The following is an 18,753-nucleotide window of genomic DNA, read 5'->3' on the forward strand; positions in this document are numbered from 1 at the left end:
CTCCTGGATTCACAACTCAATTTTGAAGACCATATAGGAGCCGTGACCAGGGGGGCTTTTGCCCAGGTTCGCCTGGTGCGCCAGTTGCGACCCTATCTGGATCGAGATGCCCTACGCACAGTCACTCATGCGCTCGTGACCTCCCGTTTAGACTACTGCAACGCGCTCTACATGGGGCTGCCCTTGAGGACCACTCGGAGGCTTCAGCTGGTGCAGAATGCGGCCGCGCGAGTTGTGATGGGGGTTTCCCGATACTCCCATGTAACACCTCTACTCCGCGAGCTGCATTGGCTCCCGGTTGCCCTCCGGGTGAGATTCAAGGTGCTGGTGATGACCTATAAAGCCCTAAATGGCTTGGGTCCGGGATATCTGAGGGAACACCTGCTGCCGGCATCAAGCTCCCTTCGTTCAGTGCGCTCCCACAGGGAGGGTCTTCTCAGGGTCCCACCGGTAAGAGATTGCCGGCGGACGACACCCAGGGATAGGGCCTTCTCAGTGGGTGCGCCTGCCCTTTGGAACCAGCTGCCAGTGGAGCTGAGGACTGCCCCCAACCTCTGTTCATTCCGCTGGGACCTGAAGACCTGGCTCTTCGAGCTCTCTGGCCCAGGCTGAGAATTCTAATTTTAGCTTTAATCTTATTTTAACTGGGGTTTTACTTATGCAGGGACGAATATAATTTTTTTTAATCTGTTTTTAACTTTTGTATCTCTGTTTTTTAATCACCCTGTAAACCGCCCTTAGTCCTTCGGGAAAGGGCGGTATATAAATGTGATAAAAATAAAATAAAATAAAATAAATCATGGAAAAATGATTGGTGAAATTGACAGAACCTACAGAGATCATCAAATGGAATTTTTTTATTTGAGAACTTAATTGTTGACATTCATAAATGACTGGAAATACCTTTTTTGTGTAAAAAAGGAATTTTTTTATGACTTATGATTTTGATGGTTAGAAGGAATAGGCTATATAAACAAAGGAATTATAGGTAGTCCTCAACTTATGATCACAATGCGACTGAAACTTTCATCACTAAGCAATGTGGTCATTAAGTGAGCCCTGCCTGATTTGATGAATTTTTTTTTGCTGCAGTTGTTAAGTGAATCACTGCAATTGTTAAGTAAATCCAGCTTCTTCCACTGTCTTTGTTTGACGAAAGCCCCAGGAAGGTTACAAATGTTGATCACATGACCCTGGGGCACTGCGACCATCAAAATACATGTCAGTTGGCAAGCACCCAAGTTTTGATCATGTGACTTCAGGGCGGCTGTGATAGTCGTAAGTGTGAGGACCATTTGTAAGACTTCTTAAAGCACCAATGTAGCTTCAGACAGTCATTAAGTAATGGTTGTTAGTGGAGCACAACCTGTGTGATGAAAGCCTGGAGACAGAGGTTTGATTAGAATTGTATGTACAACTGACAAGAAGAAGATCGGAAGCCATTTCTTTTATTTTTACGTGTGTGTGTGTGTGTGTGTGTGTGTGTGTGTGTGTGTGTGTGTGATTTCTGTTCCTTTATTTTCTTTTTTTAATCTTCTCTTTTTCTTTGTCTTCTTTTCACATGTACTTCACTATATTTTTATTTTCTTTGAATGTACTTCTTGTCACCTGTGTAAAAAATTTTAATAAAAACTTTTTTTTTTAAAAAAAGGAAAGATCAACAATGACAACAGAAAAAAGATGAATGTCCATTTAATCCTTTAAGTCAAGGCATGCAGTTCAGAGGGCCTGATAGTAACAGCTGCAATGTTTTGCTCATTCTTCTTTTTGTGCTTGAGGTGTAAAAACACGAGTCCCAAAATAACACCTAAACAAACAAACAGGAAAACAGATTTAGAGTTTATTCAACCCAGTTTTTTTGTCAAACTAGAACCCTCTAGATGTATCCTACTTCTTCCCTTCCTAGTTCAGTTTATGGTCTGTGCTGGCTGGGGATCATGGGTCTTGTCACCTAGGACATCTAAGAAGTGCTAGGTCCAGGAAAGTTGTTTTAAGCAAAACCACATTTTGTGTATATGTCACAAACGAAATAGATTAGTATTTCTACCGTGCTTATACTGTATGTGCTTACTCAATAAAAATCTCACTGTGTTCAAAAGAGCTTATTCTCCATTAAGTGTATCCCAGACTAACTTTAACAGACTAACTTTGTCGGGCTACATAGATTTCAGTAAGGCACCTTTAATACCAGTCAGGGAATAAATACAAAATCTTGGAAATGGCAGGAGGAATTTCTCACTCCTGGTTCATTAAGGCAGAGCCTCTGAATGATTCAGAGCATTTCTTCCCAAATTTCTTGTAACTTGAGCTGTGTTTCCATTTATGAGATAAGCTCCCCATAGACTTGCCTTCCTCCAATCTCACATAACAATGCAATCTTTTGAACACTCAGTCTAAATTACATCAATGAGTGTCGTGTCCTAAGAAACATATTTTAGATGTACTATAATTTGGTCTTAAACCAGGGTTTGAGTGGGTTCATAAGCTGCCTAAATACATGGTGGGCTCCAGATTAAGCTCAGAACCTCTTATGTGCTTATTTTCAGAAACGTATGAAGTCAACTGTCAATTATCAGTTTAGTGACTCTGAATATACCATAGTGGTGTGTTTCTCTGTTATTAGAAAATTAATTACAGCTAGGTAATTTAATTTCATTGTTCTTAATTTAAATATGAATCTACTTAGGAGGCATCATTTAGATAACAGCCAAACCTGAAATGCTAAACAGAGTCAAACCTGGCTAGTAAGGAAACTACACCATAAAATCTCCTTCACCAAAGTTGCAAAAGCCTCATACAAAAACAACTGAGCAATCATCCCTCCATGGAAATCAGCATCAGTCATTTTCTCTACAACCAACACAATTGTGAAGGCTACTTTGGAGCTCAAATTAGTAGTTTCATTTCATCAGTGCAACCATTTCTCCCATGAATGGCAGTCTATCCTAGTTAACATGCAACGTATCATTACTGAGTAAAAATAGTTGCCAAACTATTCCCAGGAGTCCAGATCTTACACAGACCTGATGATAATGCTTAAAGGACAATATCATGCAAACATCCACCATAATAGATGTACTATACTGGGTTTGTGTTCTGGAGATGCAATTATTTTCTCTCCATCTCTTGATGCTGGAAGTTTGCTGACCAAGAGCAAATCTGTGGTTTATTTACCTGGTGCAAGTGCAATCAATAACACATAGGGTTGAAGAAAGTGGAAATTTATCACTTTATTTCGGATCAGAAGCAAAGGGGCTCTCCATTAGCAAACAGAGGGACTGAGAGGCACACTGAGCAGGACTGGCATTCTATTTCAGGGTATAGGAAATTCAAAGCAGCGATACAATGATTGATTACAAATTTCTTATCAATATAGCATGTGTATAAGTTATGCTATTCAGCATGGAAAGCACGTGTGGATATCATGCCATTCAGGTGTTCTTAGTACAATCTATACCACGGGTCAGCAACCTGAAACGGTGAAAGAGCCACTCGGAACCGGTTCCCTCACAAAAGGAAAAACTGGGAGCCGCAAAAAATGTGTGCACATGTGCGTACATGCGCGCATGCGCAGAACAGGGTTTGACTGAAGAGTGGAGCCAAGGCGAGATATGCATGTACCCTGCATATTTGAATTGATTGTTTGAACTTTTTTAGTCCCACTTTTTTTGGGGGGGGACTGCACATGGCAGAGGACTGGGAGCCGCAGGAGACGACTGAAAGAGCTGCATGCGGCTCCGGAGCCGCGGGTTGCAGACCTGTGATCTATACCATCTAGACCCCTGCTTGCCCCTCAACCCAAGATGTAACAAGCTTCTAGGTACTGTTCTAGCCTCTAGCTATGGTTTCTCTGTAGGGTCTGCTTTCAACAGATCTTATTCTGACTTAGCTAAGCTGCTGGCAGCTTCCTGTTTTGAGTTTCTAGGCAGACAAGACAAAAGCAGAGTGAAAAGAATATATTCCTTTTTTAAATGAAATGCTTTCAAGGTTGGGGTCTCATACCCTCAAGCTCAAAATATGGAACACTTTGCTTTTGCTTATTTCTTGTAACTCTTATGATTTCAAGAGTTCCTGGCCAAGAAATGCAATAAAAATGAGTCTGTGGTGGCTCTTGCTTTCAGATATGGAATTGTGGATTGGATCTCTGACACAGGCAAATATTAAAGTAAGCCGTTTTTATGTAATTCATGAATTATAAATATTTTTACTCTAAAAAAATATCCAGATCTCAGCTCATTCAATCTATTTTCACAAGTTCTATTTTTATAAAAACATAAAACATAGTTTAAATGTTATTGTTTTTTATTTATACATTGAAAGGGCAAATTCTTTAGTAGCTCTATCAGTCATCCTGGTTCCTTTAGTGTTTTCAGATTCCCCCCCCCCAAGGATTCTTATTTCATCTCCAGGAAAGGGATGCAGTACAATGTAGACTAGTATTACCAAACTTCTTGTTCAGGCTAAACACAATAAATATTATCCAACTATAGAAAATTGGCACTTAGAGAATAAATTAATAGAGTCAAGATGAAAAATTTAGACATCTACAGATATAAGCAACATGTTAGAATACAGAATACAAAACAACAGAGTTGGAAAGACCTTGGAGGTCTTCTAGTCCAGGGGTCCCCAACCCCCGATCTGTGGTCCAGTACTGGACCGCAGCATGCCAGCAACCGGGCTGCACAAACAAGGGAAGCCCCATCCATGGGATGCAGGCAGCATACAAAACCACGCCCCCTCCAGTCCACGGAAAAACCTTTCTCCACAGAACTGGTCTCCAACCTTTTGGGCACCTCTATTCTAGTCCAACCCCCTAGTCACACAGGAGACTCTATATTATACTGGACAAATGTTATCAAACAGAATAGAGCTGGAAGGGACCTTGGAGGTCTTCTAGCCCAACCCCCTACTCAAACAGGATACCCTATATTATACTGGACAAATGTTATCAAACAGCCTAGAACTGGAAGGGACCTTGGAGGTCTTCTTGTTCAATCTTCTGCTCAAGCAGGAGACCCTATAACATTTCAGCTAGGTGGCTGTCCAGTCTTTTCTTAAAAAGCCCCTACAACTTCTGAAGGCAAGCTGTTCCACTGGTTAATTGTCCTCACTGTTGGGAAGTTTCTCCTTAATTCCAGGTTGCTTCTCACCATGATTAGTTTCCATCCATTGTTTCTTGACTTGCCTACAGGTGCTTTGGAAAATAAATTGACCCCACTCTTCTTTGTGGCAGCCGCTCAAATACTGGAATACTGCTATCATGTTCCCCCTAGCCCTTCTTTTCTCTAGACTGGCCATACTCAATTCCTGCAACCATTCTTCATGTTTTTGTTTCCAAACCTTTAATCATCTTAGTTGCTCTTCTTTGCAAGTTTTCCAAAGTCTCAACATATTTTTTGTAATGTGATGACCAAAACTGGATGCAGTATTCCAGGTTTGACCTTACTAAAGCTTTATAAAGCAGTACTAATACTTAACTGATTTTGATTCTATGCCTCTGCTTGTACAACCAAGAATTTTTGGCTACTACCACACACTGCTGACTCATGTTTCACTGATTGTCCACTAGGACTCCAAGATCCCTCTCACAGTTACTCTTTTTGAGCCAAGTTTCACCTACTCTGTATTTGTGCCTTTGGTTTTTCCTGCCTAGGTGTAAAATCTTGCTTTTCTCCACATTAAATTTCATGTTGTTAGATAGGGCCCTTTGTTCAAGCCTGTCAAGATCTTTTTGGATCCTGAGGTTCTGTCTAATTACTTTTATTGCCTGCCTAGAATTATATATTGCCCAGAAAATGCTGTATTCTTTTGCAAATATTGTATTGCGGTAATATCAGTTTTTCCAATAGAAAGAATATATGAATCTCAGGGCTGAAATGTGGAGTTCTTGTGCTCTCTGCTCATTTGCTTGTAAATGTTTCATTACCAACTAGGCAACACCATCAGCACTCAAACGGATGATGTTACCTAGATGAGTAATGAAACATCTGCTGGCAATCAACCGAGCTAAGAGAGCAGCAAGAATTCCATGTCAATTTTTACCATTTTATTGCTCCTTTAATCCTCCAACAATTATCAGGGCGACTCCATGAAACAAACAAAAAATGGGTGGAAGCTCTAGTGTAGCTTCTAGTCATCAGACCTATTAATAACCATATGATTTAAGAAGAACACTTACCAATAACAAGCAGAACAGCAACCAGTAAGCCAATTGTTACTCCCACTGTTGGAAATGAATTTGGATTGTCGATTTCTATATAACACCTGTCATCGCTACACTTGCACACATTCACTATAATAAAAAAACACCAATCCATTGTAAGACAAGCTCTAGCATGTGCCATAATAAAAATAAAATTTTGAAAGCACAATGAGAGACATTTTCACTATGTACCTTTCATATTGACAACAACTTCCAATGGTGGCCTTCCCAGATCAATAATTTTCAGTGGTACATCATAGACCTTTTGTTCCAGATTCAAGTTCTTTGGGGCAATGTAAGCTTGATTGCCTGACAAAACAAAAATGAATGATGATATTGTGATTACTGTAATGATAACAATAATTAAATAATTTGATTTAAATAATTAAAGCGTTATAAGGTCTTCACTCTCTGGCCACATCCAAATGAATATCAAATCTTCACTGGCTCACTGATTTCAATATGGCTGAATTCCGCATTCATTTACTTATGTACAATCATTTGTCTTGTTATTTTGGAAGTCTACTAATCTTCCAGTACATATTTTTCACCCGGATAAGTTTGCTATGTTTAAATTTAGTACAAATGTTAAGTGTTTAAAAGAAAAGGTAGAAAAAGAAATACAATATCAAAACATTTACAAAAACAATGACAAAAATATTTAATAATATTTAATAAACAGTATCAACCTGGTGGAAGCAGGACATAGCAGCTTCTAATATTGATGTTGCCTATGAGAGACTACATCTACATTCCTAAAAAACTAGGAAGGCTGTACTAATAGTACTGTAATAGTACTCTATTAGTACTAATGCTAATAGAGACAATGTTAACCAGGCTTTCAAAGGTAGTTCCAGAGTTTAGCAGAGCCAATGAAAAGAAGTTATGTCTCAATTAAACATGCATTTGCCAGGTTGAGACAAAAGAAGGGAGTATCTTCTCAAATCTTAGGAAACAGGCAGATTGGGTATAGAACAGTGGTGGTGAACCTTTTGGGCTGGGCGAGTTAAAAATTCAGAAAATGGGCCCAGTTTAAGTGGGCAAAAGATTATTTGGCTTTGGCAGTAATCTCAGTTTTTGTAGCACAAATTCTTAACCAGATTCCATAAGAGGGCTATCCTAAGACAGTAAGAGATGCATTCACATATCTAATAACCATAAGAAATACATGTGTTCATTTGTATAGGCCAACTAGAAGAAAGTAAGAAGAATTCAAATGTATCCTAAGACAGAGGAGATGGATAAGAAATCCTAACTGAAAATTGTCTCCAGCTCATCACAAACATACTCACCATCTATTTTAGAAATGTACCAGTTTTCATTTCCTCCATCAGTGAGGAAGTATAATAACTTTTGAGTTACTGAATCTGGATCAGCAACTTCAAATATTGCACTCTTGTCTTTTTGGAGTGGGTGGCACAAGAACACAGACTCACTTACTAAATACGGAGCATTATCATTGACATCTATGAGATGCAATATCAGCTGTACAACACTGCTTTTAGATGGTCTGCCTGTACATTTGAAAAGAGTAAGAGGATATTTCAAAAAAAATTGAGAAATGTATAGCTGGTGGGTAATGCTTATAGACATTACAAAAAAGAACAGATCTAAGGGGCAGATTTCAAAATTTAGAAGTTGTTGCTATGATCTTTACAGGAAAACATTTCACTCTATCATTCTGACACTGGAAATAATGAACAACCAATTTCTAGTTCTTAATGGAGAAGAAGAGAGCTGGTTTCATCTACCACCCCATTATTGCCAACTTGTCTTATTAAAGGTGTGAGTTTGCCCCATTTCAGGTTTATAAGTTGCTAAAATACCTATCAAGACAAGACCAAGACTGGTGCTACTACCTATCATCTCTTGAATTTCCATGTTAAGTATATAAAAAGGTAAAGGTAAAGGTTCCCCCGCACATGTGTGCTAGTCGTTTCCAACTCTAGGGCCCAGTGCTCATCTCCGTTTCAAAGCCGAAGAGCCAGCGCTTGTCTGAGGACGTCTCCGTGGTCATGTGGCCGGCATGACTAGATGCCAAAGGCACACGGAACGCTGTTACCTTCCCACCATAGTGGGCCCCATTTTTCTACTTGCATTTTTACGTGCTTTCGAACTGCTAGGTTGGCAGAAGCTGGGACGAGTAACAGGCGCTCACTCTGTTGCGCGGCACTCGGGATTCAACCCGCCAAACTGCCGACCTTCTGATCGACAGGCTCAGTGTCCTAACCCACTGAGCCACCGCATCCCTCGTTAAGTATATATGTAATCCTAAATCCTAAAATACATAATGTAACATTGATGTGAATCTTGCTACTCCCAGCCACTGTCACCAAATACGGAGAGTCAAATGTAGAACCCGTTAGGAAGCACTTTAGCCAAGGCCCTTTCAAACAGCCAAGGTATCCTTGAAGGATAAAGTTTTGCTTTCTTACTTTGATCAGTTGCAACAATTTCTACTGTGTAGGCAGGGGAAAGTTCATAATCCAATGGGGCAACTGTATATATATGGCCACTGACAGGATCAATCTCCAGCCATTTTCTGTCATTTTTCTTCAGCAAGTACCTTGCAGCCAGGAAAGTAAGACATAAGAAACAAGCTTAGCCAAAAAGCATTGTTTTCAACAGTAGAAAACATTGTTTACCATAGTAACATGTATCAATATGTGCATTTTCCTTCCATCACTTTTAGAATTCTTGCCCTGCTCATTGCTAATAACAACAGATGAGCCATTTTTACCTGGCAAATGGTCTATCTATTTAAGCTAGCTCCTCTCCTCTCCTCTCCTCTCCTTTTCTCTTCAGGTCAGTGCTGAATCCTGGCAACTGCCTAGACAAATTCCTGCAGTTTTCTTGGCATGAGACAAGGGTTGGTTGCCATTGCCTGCTTCCTAAGGCTAAGAGACAGTGATTGACCAAGATCACCCAGTTGGCTTTGTGCCTAAAGTGGGACTAGAATTCATGATCTCCCAGTTTCTAGCCTGATACTTTATTCATAACTGTGATCACCATTGTATCTGTCTCTCAAACTGTCTCTCAATCACGCAAGATATTTGGATACATTTGTTCAACTTTCTTATCAAAGGGAATCAATTTCCCACCTTTTGTAGCAAGTTTTCAATGGAAGCAGGATAGAACAAGGGGGTACTGAAAAAAATCAAGGTAAAAACCACAACTGTGCAATCAGACTCCTGCACCAAGAGGAGTGAATGAATGTGGCTATGATATTGACTTGACTGTGATAACACTGAGCAGATGTTGACATCTTTCTCAAAATCACATCAATTCTTTGTTGCAAAGAGAAGCTTCAGGGGACAACAGTTTTCAAGAGGAAGAGTTAGAAGAATTGTTACATAAAAACATACATGTTTATACAGGTAACAATACGCTGGGTCTCTAATATGGACTGCACCCTTTCTACCTACATAAATTGACATCTTTATAATATACTTAAGTAAAACAGGGGTTACTTTTGCACCTGCTAAGGTTGGCTCTTTTTAATTCTCAGTGGTGTTTTTCTGGATAAATGTCCTAGATTACAAGCCCAGCCTGCTTCATATTTTGATGATTCAGTATTTTATGCTCATCCAAAAGATGCATGCAGCCAAGTTAAACAAGCTATGCAAAAACAAGCTATGCAAAAATATATGTGCAAATATGACATTTTAGCAGGTTCTTTCAAGGCAGGAGAGCAAGAGAATCTCCTGGATGGGAACAATGCAATTACTACAAGTCTACTTTTTACCAAAAAAAAAAAAGATTTTTGCCTTTACCTTACTTGGTCTCCTTCAGGATCAAAAGCTTTTACAGTTGTCACATTTGTACCAATGGTCACATTTTCATATAGTGTAACTTGGTAGAGGGGATGGGCAAAAACTGGTGGTTCATCCACATCAGTAACACAGACCCGTAAGAAAGTGGATGAACTTGAATTATACTTTATTCCAGTCACGAGAGGTTCAGGATTTGTAGCATTGATTGTAAGGTTATACACTGATTTTGTTTCAAAATCAAGATCCTACAAAACCAAAGGAGAAATTAAAACAGGTATAACAGCCCACCAGGAACTTAAGCTAGAAGAAAATATTATCTTCTCGAAACAGATGTATAACAGAGTTCCCCAACCTCCTATCTATCCTCTAGATATGTAACACTACAACTTTCCATCATCTGCAGCCAGGCCATCATATTAGGTACACAGAATTACCATTGCCTATTTAGAACAAAACAGATCAAACACATCTCACACAGTTTCAAGGTCAAAATGCTAAAGTGCCAAACATCTATTTATTTGCTTGTTGTTTGCTTTTGCTGACAACCATTCTCTGTTTGATTAGACATTGCCAGAAGAGAGGTCAAGTTTTCAGAAAGACTATTTACATTTTCTGCAACCTAGGATTAGATTTGTCAGTTTTTCAGCTATCTGCATACTTGTGGGAAGTGACTGGTATTGAGGTGTACAATTGTTCTTTTCCTTTCCTCCTTTTTTTTTTGCAAACATTGCCTTTTCCATAGTTTTCCATCACAACACCACAGTTGTGGGTACAGAGTCTTCATAACTGTCTTTCCTATCTAGCTCGGTGTGAAAGAGTCATTTTCTCAGGTCTGTAGTATAGGGGATGAAGCTTTGATTGACTGTGATTTTGAGTTTTCTCTTTAGTCTCCTCAAGGAGCAAGTGGCATCTCCATGTTCTCTTGGTATTCCAAGACAATAAGATAATATGGCTGTGTTTTATCTTTACCGTAAGTAAAGATGTTTGTGTTTATCATATGACTACCTTCAAAATAGTTGGAGGAATTCGGGAGAGGAAACAGATTCATTGGGTAGATCTCTAAGTGTACTGTTTTTAACTATTCTCCAAAAATCTGCAAGTTCAGGTTTGGTAAGTGTGAAACCATTCATTATGTCATTTAACATTTTGACCTTGAAATTCACAAGATCTCAAAGGAAAATAGAATCTCATAAGATTTTAATCTCTTGCAAAACTTCAACCATATAAAGATATTTTTCTCCAATTTTCTAAAATTCAGAGGTTTTGTAGGCATCATACAGTATAGGCATCCTATTGCTATTCTCTAAATTAATGTAGCATTAGTCATTCAATTGCCTTGCCTTGAGGAAATGTTAATTAAATCTATGTAATATAATAATAAATGAAATGGCGGTTATTCACCTTGTTAATTATAATAGCTCCTGTATTTGTGTGTGGATCAGTCACTACTTTAAAACTATTATTTGGGTCACCCTTTGTGATGGTGTAAATAATCTGAGAACTTCCAGTGCCTGGTTCATCAGCATCTGTGGCTTGAATTTCAAATATAAGAGATCCTTTTGCCCGATCTTCTTTAATAATCACAGTGCCATACTATAGTGAAAAACAAAAAAACAATAAATATAAAACAAAAGAACAGAAAAGAAGAAATAACATTTCTAATAAGAACTGGCTATTTTGAAGAGAGCTTCACGATGTAATAATTTGAAATCATCACTTGCTGTTGCCATCTTCAGACACCCTGTTTGCCCTGGTGTGAAGATGTTCCACTAACCATTTTTAGAGGACATCTCCTCAGCCTGACTGTTTTAAGTTCTCCATTCTGGAAATAGTGTTTTCCCTTTCATTCATGCTCAAGATCTTTCATCCAGACATCTCATGACACATGGATACTTAAGGTGACTTAAGGTTAGAGTTTACTGCTTGGCTCCAGTTGATTCAGCAAATCTGCTGTGGGAAACTCTTCCATTTAATCCCAGGGTTCAGGATCTCTTCTACAGTGTTTGTTTAGATGCTAGGGAGACTGGATTTGTGACTCCTACAGTTACCTTTATTTTATTTTTTTTAATTGTGCAAAGCCTTCTAATAAACTATCTTTCTTCAGCCTAACAAAGATAATTGAAGCATAATAAAAGGACTGTCTCTTCTGCTTTTGTAATGTGGTGGGAAATTCCCTTTCTTATCCAATTGGCTCCTCCTTTTCCTCTCATAATCACAGTTCCCACACTGACATCCACAGCAAAGCCCCTTTCTCAAACTCCAGCTGTTCACCAACAGTTATGCACAGCCATATCTGGGCTGCACAAATCCAACCAATCAGCAGTTGACAGGCAAGAAGCATAAACAACTCTTTACTGCCACCTACAGGTCTACAGGTTGAATGCTCACCCAGTCAAACGACAGATAATAATAATAATAATAATAATAATAATAATAATAATAATAATAATAATAATAATAATAATAATAATAATAATAATAATAATAATAATATAAAGTTGGAAGGGACCTTGGAGGTCATCTAGTCCAACCCCCTGCTCAGGCAGGAAACCCTATACCATTTCAGTCTCTTCTTAAAAACCTCCAGTGTTGGAGCATTCACCACCTCTGGAGGCAGGTTGTTCCACTGATTAATTGTTCTAACTGTCAGGAAGTTTCTCCATAGTTCTAGGTTGCTTCTCTCCTTGACTAGTTTCCATCCGTTGCTTCTTGTCCTGCTTTCAGGTGCTTTGGAGAATAGCTTGACTCCCTCTTCTTTGTGGTAGCCCCTGAGATATTGGAACACTGCTATCATGTCACCCCTCACCCTTCTCTTCATTAAACTACACATACCCAATTCCAGCAACTGTTCCTATATGTTTTAGCCTCCAGCCCCCTAATCATCTTTGTTGCTCTTCTCTGTACCCTTTCTAGAGTCTCAACATGTTTTTTACATCGTGGTGACCAAAACTGGATGCAGTATTCCAGGTGTGGCCTTACCAAAGCATTGTAAAGTGGTATTAGTACTTCACTTGATCTTGATTCTATCCCTCTGTTAATGCAGCCTAGCACTGTGTTGGCTTTTTTGGCAGCTGCAGCACACTGCTGGCTCATATTGAAGTGATTGTCTACTAAGACTCCGAGATCCCTCTCACAGTTACTACTATTGAGCAAGGTACCACCTATACTATACCTATGCATTTGACTTTTCCTGCCTAAATGTAGAACCTTACTTTTTTCACCATTGAATTTCATTTTGTTAGATAGTGCCCAGTGTTCAAGTCTGTCCAGATCCTTCTGTATCTTAAGTTATAAGTCAGCAGTCCCAACCCTTTCAGGCTCTAGGGCAGGGGTCTTCAAACATGGCAACTTTAAGACTTGTGGACTTCAACTCCCAGAATTCCTCAGCTAGCCAATCTGATTTTCTCCAGAGGTGTTAAAGATTAAGACTTAAGGTTCAAGATTACCACTTTTAAAATTTCCATCTCTGTTGCTGGAATTTCTGGCAATTGTAGTCCTAAAATATCTGGTGGGAATCAACTTGGGAAAGTCTTACCTAACTAGCCACAGATATGCAACAACATCTACATGCCAAACAAATGTCTTGGAAGAGGATACCATCAAACCAAAAGTTTGAGATTTTTCCAATGTCTTGTGAAAGCAAAAATAGTCAACAAGATACTCACATCTGGTTTTTTAAATATTGGGATCTTATCATTGATGTCAATGACTTGAATTTGCACATTACATATAGTTGAGAAAACTACAAGGAAAAGGATATAACGAAATCAAATGTGAGCTGATCTGCACAGAACAGATTCTCAAACTTTTTAGACACATCAAATATACCTAAAACATCCCACAGCAATTAATAGCCCTTCATAGGTATAGTATCAGGAGGAGTCAGGTTCAAATTCACCCCAGCTCTGACAGCTCAAGAATGAACTTTGGGTTAGTCACTTCCTCTTAACCCACCCAGCCAAAAGTTGTCATTATGGGATATATGTGGGGAATCTGAGAAGCAAGTGATAATGTACATTGCCTTGACCTCTTGGAGGAAAAACAAGAAATACATCTAAACAAATAACAATACAGACAGTCCTCAATTTATAACCAATACTGAGCCTGGAATTTAGCCATAAGTCATGCCAGTCATTAAGCAGGTCGTCACATGACCAACACAACTTTATGACTTTTTGGTAGTGGTTGTAAAGTGAATGCTGTGATTGTTAAGCAAACCAATTCCTCTGCAATGGGCATTTTTTTGCCCCAAACCAGAAGTAATTGCTGGGTTTTGCCAAAAACATAAGTTGTCATCATGGGGATACAGGACCCTGCTGGTGGCCAAGGGCCCAAAATGTGATTATGTGACCATGGGGGAAGGGAGGGACAGCCTTTGGAGCTTTGAATCACTAAGCAACTGATCATAAGTCATGGGCTACCTGTACTACTACTACTACTACTACTACTACATCAAGGGGAATAATTCAGGATTTTAATGTTGTTCCTTTATTTCAGAGCTTATGTCTGAATATTTATATTTCCCACTCCAACATGGAGGGAAACTGCAATGCCAAATATCAGCAATCTTGCCACGAAATCAACCAACACGGTCAAAAGGTATTCCAGGACTACAATAAGGAGTTTGAGGGCCTGGAGTTGCAGGTAGAGCTTCATTGCCATGTAGCCAACATATTGCCCTTTTGGACCACACCTTAGGGACACCTTCTTTTTAAAAGGAGCACATAAAATATTTATAATTTTACTTTTACATGTATAGCTATTGATGAAAGGAACAATGGCTAGAAGGAGTGAAAAGGAAGAAATGGAAGAAATGAAAAAAGTATAGATGAGAGACTGTGGGCTATCTTGTGATCCATGTCACTCTAACATTTGGGGGAATACATGTAATGTGTGGTGCACTGACCTGAATCTGTCACATTCACCTTCAAATTGTAAGTTGTGGCCACTTGTCTGTTTAATCCCAATTTGAACAGGTGGACTGACCCAGTTCTCAGTTCGATGCGGAAGAGATTGTCTAGTGGGATTTTGGGGTTCTGGTCCAAAAGGCTGAACTGCAGGCGAGAATTAAGAGACCCTTTCTCATCGTTGTCTGAGGCAAGGACAGTTCCTATTAAATTCCCTGTTGGTAGCAGAGAAAGCTGTAGTTAGACCAATAGCAAATGCATAGTAGAAAATAAAATAAATTAGTTATAGAAAGACAAATGTAACTTTTGGGATTGGGCAAGGGAACCAACATGATTCCTATATACACTTGCTCACAAATTCATGATGGAATTATTTATGTGGAACATCATCTCCTTAAAATCTAACAAAAGGCAGTTAATATTTTTCAGTGGAATTCAAAATGGTCAAAGAAAGATTAGCGATGAGCAAAATACTTCCTTTATCAACTTCACCCTTGTAGTGAGAGGACTGCATATATAAAGGCCCTTTCCATGCAGTAGCAGCTTAGAAAGCAAAATGCTTTATTTATTTGCATAATTATTGATATTAATATTAATGAGAAGATATAAGTGTTGAATGGAGGATGAGTGTTTAGGGTTGAGGTTTGTTCATTGATTTAATGGCCTATTGTTGGGTCAATTTCAAGATTTTTGAAAAAATAGGAACAACCAGCAGAAAATATAGCAGCCTGGGAGGCAGTTAGTGGGAGGAGGGTATATGAAGCATTGCAGAAAATTGAACTTGCTATTAGAAAGGAATAAAGAAGAGGAAAGCATCCATTCTGGAAGATATGAAATTGGTGAGGTTAGAAAACAGTAGTTTTGAATCAGATCTGGAAGATGAAGTTTCAGGATAGATTTACAATAGGTCAAGAGGAGAGGGGAGGAGAGCAGGAGATCACCCCATTTCTTTATTGAGAAAGTGGTGAATGACCCATGTAGGCATTTATCCAGTGTTAATGTATGACCTCAACTCATACTCATCTTATGAAATCAGGGAACTTAGTATTTATTTGACCATACTTTGATGAATAGACTACAATGAGCACATTTCATACATCATGCGATCACTTACCCATATTAACTGGTTGCTCTTGACAGATTAAGCCATAAACTAGCCTACCCCATTAAGACATGGCATCCTTACATGGATGCATCCATGCAATTTTGGAAAGCCAAAAAATTTCTACATAGCTATTCTTCTCAGAGATACAGACACAAAGGTCTGTCCATCTTCTTTCACACCTGATCTATTAGGCTAGGACTGCTTCTTTAGTATGGTGAAGGTAGAGCCTGAGGGGGCAGAAGACGGTAAGTTATTTATTCTGTCTAAGCCACCCAGACCCTAAGCATGGGAACCAAGCACTAATTAATTCTCTGGTAGGATGAGATTAGGAGCCATCTCATTGGAAGTGTGCAGCTTTTATTCTCAATACCTAAAATATACAATAGCACCTCTGTGTAAGTAGTTCATACTGCAGAGTTCTTGGTGCTCTCTGAGCGGAGTTGTTTGCTTTCAGATGTCCCAGTGCTGCTGATGCTATCTAATTGGGTAGTGAAAGCGTGTGCAAGTAAACCGCAGAGAGCACCAAGGATCTTACTGTTCCACCTGAGCTACAAATCTTCCCTTCTATTAGAACTTCCAACTCATAAGAAATGATATGGTGATATTAAATTTTATACTCATTTACCTTACAAAGAAGCTTTGCCTTAAATTATTTTTACCCATACAGTATATTAAATGCAGTATTTCTTACCTACGCCCTCATTTTCTTGAACTTCAAACTTAGACAAAACTTTGTCACACACAGGGGGGTTGTCATTGATGTCTACAACTTGGACTGAAACAGTGATTGGGTAGGCCAACCTGTCTCCTTCTTCATCATTTGCAAAGACATAGAATGAATACTGGAATTGGATATATAATTAAAATTTTATAATTAAGAACCGCAGGAATAATGAATATTATAATAATAATATTAAGGAATAGTAGGGCAAATTACATTATCAGAATTTCTCCCCATCTCATATAAAACCCTCTCAAGAGCAGCATAATTTATTTGAAATGTTGGTATCTCGGCTAATAAACTGAATAAACAATAATTAATTAAACCAAAAAAAAACCTAATATAGAATGCAATGCTGATAATGAAATGCAAATATAAAACAACCTGAAAGTCACTCTAGTTTAGTTTTCTCCATATTTTAAAACAGATCTGCTATCCTTTTCCATGTACTTACATAGTCTTTCTCTTCTCTGTCTAGTGGTTTAGTTACATAAACTGTTCCATTCTGATCAACTATAAATGGGAGTTCAATAGAAGACTTTTCTCTGGGTTGAAGTTCATACATTGCATGTGGATCATTCCATCGAACCTAATATTACAATGTAAGAGTAAACAACGACTATACAAATGAAAAATATGGGTTGTTTTTTTAAAAATATCTTTCTAATGCAACTTGGGACTACTAGAATTGCCGTCGCTAAGCAGTACAATTGTGTGACATCATGCTTTCCAATATGCTACTTAACAAATACCAATTCCTTTATAATATAAGCTGCCCAGAGTTGCTTCAAAAAAAGATTGGTGGCAAATAAATTTAATAATAACAATAATTCCAGTCCCAATTGCCATTATTAACCAAAGACTATCAAGCAGTTATTTGAGAAAGAAATGACAGATCTATAAAATGCTCAAAACGCTTGCAGAGAATCCAGAATGGTATCTTGTAGTTGAAATATTTGGCCTACATTTTTTTGCTCTGTTGCATTATCCTCCTCTGTTGCTTTTTTGTAACTTCTTGCCTATTGAAGAGTTCTGGGAAAATCAAAGATTTGTGTATGTTGATATCCTGGATGGATATATAAGAGATGACCAGGCTGAGCCAGAGAGTGGGATCAAATGCATTTGCTGAATAGCCCAATTGTAGCATATTATGTCTTTAATCATTGATGGTGAGTTGCCTGATAATTTTAGCAACTTACTTGAGTGATTTTCATGGGGTGTGGCTTTGTCGAGTTTTCTGAGAGCAATACTACTGGAGGAGATTTCCAAAAGTTTTCCAACACAGTGATCTTCACATCAGTAGTAGTGGCAAAAGAATCTACGGACTGTCCTGCCATGTCATTTACTGTCACTGCGAGGATAAAATTGTCCTGTACTGCTGGATCTAAGAATTCTGTTCCTGAAAATATAACAGAGAATAAAACTTGAAAACATGTACTCATTCTTTCTCCTATATTCTGAGACAATTACAACTCTCTTTCTTTAGCAATAACCCCATCAGTTATCTTCTCATAACGTTTGCTTGCTATCATAAAATTTATGTTCCTGAATAATGGCAAGTTCTGCTGTAACCCTGGTTTGCAAACACAGATATGTGAAAATCAGTTTTACAGGTAATTAATCAATTCCTAGTTTTTTTTTTCTTTTCAACTCTTCTGCCAAAATCTACCGAGGATCCCCAATACAATGCTGCTACAGAAAACATTTTAGCATATATTTATTTATTTATTTATTTATTTATTTTTATTTAATTTAATTTGTATACCGCCCTTCTCCCAAAAGACTCAGGGCGGTGAACAGGGCAATAAATACTAAAATGCAGAAATACAAAAATTAAGCAGAGATTAAACCAATGCCCAATGCAACAAATAAATTACATAAAAACAGTGATAAAACCCAAACCCATCAGACCATGCCGGCTTGTTCAGCACAGGAATCTATTTCTGCTTCATTTATCTGCGGGTTTTGCTTGTATGATTGTGGAGGGTTTTAGGGATGGATCTTTCATGGGAGAAACTCTGGTTTCTCTTCAGTTTGCATAA

General features: G+C 38.4%; 1 protein-coding gene across 1 annotated transcript in view; it reads right to left on the bottom strand.

Annotated features, from left to right (window-relative positions):
• Positions 1-1,277: 1,277 nt before the first annotated feature.
• The window catches only part of CDH17 (cadherin 17), a gene marked incomplete at its 5' end in the record, with an annotated part of 35,087 nt that continues 17,611 nt past the window's right edge, over positions 1,278-18,753 (bottom strand). Inside the window, 12 exons of the mRNA XM_081322518.1 lie at positions 1,278-1,807; positions 6,182-6,295; positions 6,398-6,514; positions 7,498-7,719; positions 8,641-8,771; positions 9,979-10,223; positions 11,380-11,571; positions 13,644-13,720; positions 14,885-15,100; positions 16,682-16,832; positions 17,166-17,300; positions 17,911-18,110. Of these exons, the coding sequence (XP_081178644.1) occupies positions 1,701-1,807; positions 6,182-6,295; positions 6,398-6,514; positions 7,498-7,719; positions 8,641-8,771; positions 9,979-10,223; positions 11,380-11,571; positions 13,644-13,720; positions 14,885-15,100; positions 16,682-16,832; positions 17,166-17,300; positions 17,911-18,110 (1,907 nt within the window). The 3' untranslated portion in view covers positions 1,278-1,700. The remainder of the gene's footprint in view (positions 1,808-6,181; positions 6,296-6,397; positions 6,515-7,497; positions 7,720-8,640; positions 8,772-9,978; positions 10,224-11,379; positions 11,572-13,643; positions 13,721-14,884; positions 15,101-16,681; positions 16,833-17,165; positions 17,301-17,910; positions 18,111-18,753) is intronic.

Source organism: Vipera berus, assembly GCF_964194415.1.
Source record: "Vipera berus genome assembly, chromosome: 3".
Taxonomy (NCBI): domain Eukaryota; kingdom Metazoa; phylum Chordata; class Lepidosauria; order Squamata; family Viperidae; genus Vipera; species Vipera berus.